General features: G+C 44.8%; 1 protein-coding gene across 1 annotated transcript; it reads left to right on the plus strand.

The window, feature by feature from the left end:
• Positions 1 to 1,669: 1,669 nt before the first annotated feature.
• On the plus strand, positions 1,670 to 6,298 carry LOC119726358. Its single transcript, XM_038198014.1, has 4 exons — positions 1,670 to 2,381; positions 2,544 to 2,689; positions 3,389 to 4,250; positions 6,141 to 6,298. The coding sequence occupies exons 1-4, from the start codon at positions 1,670 to 1,672 to the stop codon at positions 6,296 to 6,298; spliced, it is 1,878 nt and encodes a 625-aa protein (XP_038053942.1).
• The last annotated feature ends 870 nt before the right edge of the window (positions 6,299 to 7,168 follow it).

The raw sequence follows: 7,168 nt of genomic DNA on the forward strand, positions 1-7,168 counted from the left end.
GATGTCAATGAAAGTGACACACCTACCGGTGTTGATCACAGGGAGTCTGCTTGTGTTCTTTCTGCAGCTGCGCACAGCGAACCAAAATGGCAACAGATAATGCAGCAACAACAAGAAATGCTTAAGTGTATCCAGGGTCAACAAGAACAATTGGCTAAGATCATGGAACATGAAGCTTGAATCGCCTCAGCAACAGGGCAATCAGGCGGCATTCAGGAGCAGAGTCATTTGCTACTTTTGCAAGCGCCCTGGCCATGTCAAGGCCAAGTGCAGGTCCTGGTTAGCAACCCAGGGACAGTCTAGTGCAGGGACAGATAACACAGAGCCAACAGCGGGGGCTTCACGAGCAGACTCCCAAGGGTTAAACCAACAGCCTCCACCACAGTAGGCCAAGTGGTGGAGGAGGCGACATCAAAGGCCTCACCCAAAGGATGTGAGTCAAGTAGGGAAACATTGCGTGAATTGTCGGTATATGAATTGCTTACTAAGCTTGTTAAGGAGAGCCCAAAGGCTCATATCACGTTGGCAGGTGTGTCAACAACTTGTACCCTTGATACTGGGGCAGAAACATCCCTAATTAAGGCTTCTTTTTATAGGAAGCATTTGGCACATAATCTTAAGGAAGTGCAATCGCTTGGAACCTACCTGCGAGTTTGTGGGGTAGGAGGCCTAGAAATCCCAATTGAAGGATATGTAAATGTCCCAATGGTGATACATGACCGTAAGATTGATGCACATTTCCTTGTAGTTAAGGATATTCCAGGGGGTGAGGCAGTTGATGCTAAGTGTTCAGTGTTGGTGGGGTGTAATATACTGAGTCAGCTGAAAGACTTCGTAATTGATCCTGAGCAAAGAGATGCTGAGGCATGGGCAATGGCTATTCAGTGGTACCGTTTAACTAAAAATCCAGTGGCAGAGCAAGATAACGGACCCAAAAAGGTTGTGAGTTCAATAATTGTCCGTACAGGCAAGAAACCGATCAACATGTTACCTAGGGAAGTACGTACTATCACATGCCAAGTTCGGGCTCCTCCAGGTGTATATAAGGGAAAAACTGTGGTTGTAGAGGGTCTGTGGGGAGAGAGACACGAGTCCACCGGAACCCTAGATGCAGGTTTGAGTGGTCTGGGTTCTGCTTGTCGCGTATATGACTCATGTGAAGAGACCAATGGTAAAACAGTTAACGTTCTTGTTGTGAATCTGGGAATGCAAGTACTCGAAATTCCCCCTCACACACAGTTGGCTAGTTTAACTGACATATCACCTAGGCCGAGTGTAGGACTGAATGAAGATGAAAAAGGGATTCACGTTTCAGTTAATAACATCCTTTTTGAGTCTGTAGGTCATCAGGCCTTCGATCATGTGGAGACAGATGACCCCACAGATCCGGACATTGAATTAGGGGGAGGAACTGAACAGGACACTCGGGAAACTTACATCTTTTCTGATTGTTCAGAGTATACTTTGCCCCGGGGTTTGAAAATCGACATGTGCGTTGGGCTTAGTAGGGAACAGCAGGATCAGTTTGTGCATTTGATTAAGAAACACGATTCTGTTTTTTCAAAGAGCTCACTTGATCTTGGATGTTGTGATAAGGTCCCACATCAAATTCACACTACCGATAGCCACCCAATAAGCCAACCCTACCGTTGGATATCACCAGGTATCCATGGACCCTGAGTCTATTAGCAAGACGGCATTCCGGGTTCCATTCGGTTTATTTGAGTACACACGTATGCCGTTTGGATTGGTAAATGCACCCGGGACCTTCCAGAGAGTCATGGAAATGTGTTTAGGAGATATGAACCTCTCAGAATTGTTGATCTACTTGGATGATATCTTAGTATTTTCCCCTACAGTTGAAGATCATGTCGAAAGATTGGACAAGGTTTTTGGGAGGTTGGCCGACTTTGGACTGAAGATTAAGGGCGAAAAGTGTAAGTTGTTCCGCATTGAAGTTTCCTATCTGGGACATGTGGTTGGATCCAAGGGCGTTTCTGTGGATGATGACAAAATCAAGAGAATCCAAGAGTGGCCGGTACCTCAGACAGCGGCTCAGCTACGGTCTTTCCTTGTTCTGGCGGGGTACTACCGTCGTTTTGTTCGTGACTTCTCAAAGATCGCGGCCCCACTACATGCAAGGGTCCCCTCATTGGTAAAAGGTAGTAATAAATTCATGGCTCATAATTTCATCTGGAGTTCAGAAGCACAGACTGCTTTTGATACTCTTAAGGAGGCATTGACGCAGTCACCTGTGTTGAGTTATCCCGACTTTACGCGTCCGTTTGTGTTAGAAGTAGATGCCTCTCTGCAAGGGCTTGGGGCCTGTTTGTGCCAAGATGATGAAGATGGCAAGAGACACCCAGTGGCTTATGCTAGCCGTGGGTTAAGGGGCGTTGAGGCCAAGTATCCTGACTATAGTTCGTTTAAACTGGAACTATTGGCCCTTAAATGGGCAGTTGTTGACAAGTATAGGGATTACCTCTTGGGGGTTCCTTTTACTGTTCTGACGGATAATAATCCCCTGTCTTATCTGAAAACAGCAAAGTTAGGCGCATGCGAAATGCGCTGGGTTGCGCAGCTAGCAGCTTTCACATTCGAGGTAAAGTTCAGGTCGGGCGTGAGTAACCGTTGTGCAGATGCCCTTAGCCGTTACCCTGGTCATTTCTCCCCCGAGGAGACCGAAGAGGTAATGCGAGATAAGTTTCATTCCACAATAGTGCAATTAGGACGTATCAGGGCGCGTAAACACCTAGAACAGACGGAAGATTGGGCTGAGAGGGCTGTAGGGCCCCCTGGTGTTTTCCCATCATGGACAGCCGAACAGTTGACTGGTCTCCAAAGGGCATATCCAACTTTGAGGTTCATTTGGAAGCGCTGGGATGACAAATGGAAACATGGGGAGACTTATGATTCTGCGCGTGGCGAGCCCAAGGAAGTAAAGTTTTGGCTCTGGCAATGGCCGCGAATCATTGAGCAAGATGGTGTTCTCTGCCGTCGCGTTGTGGATCCTTTGCATGGTGAATTAGACCAAATTCTGTTGCCTAAGAGTTAACAGCCTAGAGCTTTGACAGGATGCCATGATAAGTGGGGACATCAGGGTGTAACAAGAACCTGCTCTCTGCTGAGACGGAGGGTTTATTGGCCCAAAATGGCAGCTGCTGTGCGTAAGCATGTCGGTAAATGTAGGCAATGTATTATAGCTAAGGCTGCTGAGCCCCAGACAAGAACACCCATGCGCCATCTTATTGCATTCAAGCCACTTGAGGTGTTAGCTATCGACTTTGTAAAGGTTGATCGAGGACACGGTGGTTACGAGGACGTCCTCGTAATGACTGAAACAGATGTGTTTACAAAGTTTGTTCAAGCTGTCCCCTGTAAAAATCAGCTGGCAGTTACGGTTGCAAGGGCCTTACGAGATCACTGGTTCACTAAATTTGGCATTCCACATCGGTTGCATAGTGATCAGGGGCGTAACTTTGAAGGAGAAGTGGTCAGAGAACTATGCGCGCTGTATGGTGTAAAGAAAACTAGAACTACACCGTATCATCCGGAAGGCAACGCTCAGGCCAAGCGATTCAACCGTACCATGTTTGGGCTAATCAGATCAATAGACGAGCCTGAGCGGCGGAAGTGGCCAGCTATGCTTCCTCACCTTGTATTCGTTTACAACACAACCCCACATTGTACAACAGGTATAGCACCTTACACTCTGATGTTTGGGCGAGAGCCCGCCATTCCCTTAGATCAGATGCTAGGTCGGTCCAACAGTAGCTGGGGTCAAGACTTTGTTAATGAACAGTCCAAATTGTTGGGCAGGGCTTGGGATCTTGTTCGAGACCGGGTAGTCAAGAGATCTAACCAGAATAAGATGGCATATGACTCTAAAGCTAATGTAAAGCCCATTAGTATTGGCGCGCAGGTTTTGAAAAGAAGATGTGCCTTCAGTGGCCGCCACAAGCTGCAAGATAAGTACGAGCATGACCCCTATGTGGTGACTTGGGTAAATGAACACAGGGATGTGTATAAAATCCGTCCAATAACAGGGGGACCAGAGGTGCCTATCAATAGGAAATATTTGCGCATAGATCCCACGACCGAGAGTGATCCCGACTCTGATAAACATAGCGACGAATCAGATGACGATTCGGATTGGGAGTTTGCCCCTGAACCCATAGAAAACCTTGGAGGGGTTGGCAATGAAGAAGTAGGGGAGCCACGTTGTGGCTCTGATGAGCCATTGCCCATGCGTCAGTCTCAAAGGGTCAATAAAGGGGTGCATGGAAACCCATACCATCTTCCTTGGTCAGTGCTAAGTTAATCTGATTCTTGACTCTTTGACGTAAGTTTGTAAAATTACTAGTGATTGTTAAGGTAATATGTATGTTTTTGGATTTTTGTTTATTCTGAACAGGGCTGCAGAAAGTCTTTGGTGATAACTCTGGGGAAGGACTGGGGTATCCAGCTCTCACAGAGTGCCCGCCTGACTTGACAGCACCTCCTAGAAAAAATGGGTTTTGTCCTCTTCGGGCATAGTTTTGTGAAACGCTTGCAGATGAAGCGAGGTTTTCAGTTTGAAATTGAGTTAAAACGTGGTGTAGTTTCTGTCACATGCATTGGTGAGGGCGGTCTCACTCTAGGTAGAATCCAGGCAAGATCTCAAAAGTATTTTAATTCTCTACGGCAGGCCAACCCTTCAGTTTTAATCTTAGATTTGGGTACGAATGATTTATGTGCAAAAGAAATGGAACCTGAGCGAGTCCATTCTCTAGTTTGTCAGTTTGTACAAGAGTTACCCAAGAGGGACATTAATCCAGAGGTAATAGTGTTCCTACCAGTGATACCTCGGACGGGAAGTTTACGGGGTGGCCAGGTTTCACTTGAAGAATTTTTCGGGTGGAGAGATTCAATGATCTTATGCAACTGTCAACTTTTGTTGAAGATCGCTGGTGGTTTATGGCAGCATAGGGGACTGAGAAATCCTCGGTATATCCTCGACGGCGTTCACCTAAATGCGGCCGGAATGGCACAGTATGAAAGAACATTCGGCAGTTGGTGAAGTTCTTTGAATCTCGCATTTGGGTATAAATTTCGTAATAAATTTATGTTGCCGTCAGAAATGTCATATTGTAAGTGATAAGAAATCAAGGTTATTCGATGGTTCTTGTACTAAAAAAAAAGGAATGTTACTGTATGAGATGGCTCTCCGACAGCTTTTGAAATTCTTTGAGTTTCGTATCTAGTAGTTTGAAGATTATTGTTAGCAGACGTTCTGCAGTTTGATTTCAAGTGTATAATATAAGCAGGCATGAGATCTTGCCCATGATTGTTATTGTTTGTTTTGTAGTTATCGGAACAATATGCGTTCGAAGTTAAAGGAAAACGTAATAGTTCACAATAGCGATTTAAGTAATGTTTACAATTCATGATGAGTTGTTGTTAGATGAAGACGCTCCATGCTGTTAAACATTAATAAGTTGTTGCAAGGATAATCACAGATTGTTTCTCTCATTTACAGTTAATAAGAACCTGTTTAGGTCTCATTCCAAAATATTCAATCGATCTTCGGGAGCCGATCGTCCCAGTAGGGGAGTTTGTGGTGAAATTATTTTGAGGGGGCTTATGGTTGCGACATAAATAATGATCAATAGAGGGCGCTAAATGTGATTACCAGTCGGTCCCGAGGCCGATCTAAAAAATATACCGGTATCTGGGCAGACGGGCCGAGGTCACCGGGTCAGACCACAGGTGGCCGGGGACTAAGTTGTTACAATTGTATTTACTTGAGATGGCTGGGAGGGTTGGAGCGTGGAGTAGTTGAAAGAATGGAGGAAAATGGAATAAAGAAAATGGCTCCATAATAATTGTGAAACAGAAACAGCGTGACTGTGTTTTTTGTTCGAGTTCAGCGAAGATTTATACCCGCCCCTCGCTTCACAGCGATATACTACACTTGGAACATCTTCTCGGTGGATGGTGGGGGTCCTTGCAAAAGGGACGGTATGAACCAAAGTCAAGGATATCCCACACTTCGCAGTTATTATAAAGTCTGCATTTGACAAAGTGGTACTGCCCTTGTCAGTTTAGAAGATGTAATTGGACTTAAAAGGGAGGTGATGGCTGCACGATCTTGTCTGTAGATTTTGGGATTGGCTGGCGTGTGTTTCCGGAGGGCTCGGTGGATCTGCAGGTGGACCTCGTCAGCGATGGACTTGTAAAGATGACAGAGGCTGAGCTTGGTGCACTGGATGATCTCTTTGACTGCGATGATTTGAGGAATGGGGCAAAGTTAACCTAAGCCCAAGATCGTGATCTCTTTAGGAGACAAGAATCTGTGACTTTGCTGTCTTGGGAGTGGACATGGGCTGGAGTCGCCCCCCCCCGTCAGTGACCGAAATATTCACAAATAAGGCAATTTGTCACTTGTGAAAGCCCTTCAGCTCCCCAGACAGCCTCACCCCCCCCCCCAGCAATAAACACTCTGGTTCCGTCCTAGTTGATATTTACATGTGTAATGTTGACTAATGAACCAGTATTTCCGATATGTCCATCGCTGAGCTAAAAATATTTCCATCTACGCCTAGATTAGATGACAAATCTTCCATAAATGAAGTAATTTCAATATTTTACCCCATTTGTGTTTACAACTTTGGATCCAACAGGCTAGAATGGATCACATCCATATTGCTATTTTTGATTTTCCTTTTATTTAACTGTCACTTAGACTAAAAGTTCACAAAATCTCTACTTATTGAAAAATGTACATATATTATTATATTTATCTTGGTATAGAATCAGGCTCTGTAGACGATTTCCATGACGATTCAAAGCATTTTTAAAAGATAAATATATGAACATATACCATGTCAAATTTAAGCAAGATTGGTAAAGATATGGCCATGTATCTGGAAGATGGACCTGATACCTACCAACCCAAAGGCTAGGAATGCCAGAACCTTGATTCAGCGGAACGTTGTCTAACTAATAAAAAAAACTTTCAATTTGCCAAGACCTACCAGCTCAACAGAAGTTGGATAATCATAACTTAGCTTTATATGTTTTATGATTTGGTGGCTTTGAAGACGAAAAGTAAGCTGTAATGTTGATGATGTAGCGCCCACTATAGTTGGTTTCCATGGAAACCAACGTTTTTTGAAAGACCCATTCA

This window comes from Patiria miniata, unplaced genomic scaffold (genome assembly GCF_015706575.1).
Source record: "Patiria miniata isolate m_02_andy unplaced genomic scaffold, ASM1570657v1 HiC_scaffold_2, whole genome shotgun sequence".
Lineage (NCBI taxonomy): Eukaryota > Metazoa > Echinodermata > Asteroidea > Valvatida > Asterinidae > Patiria > Patiria miniata.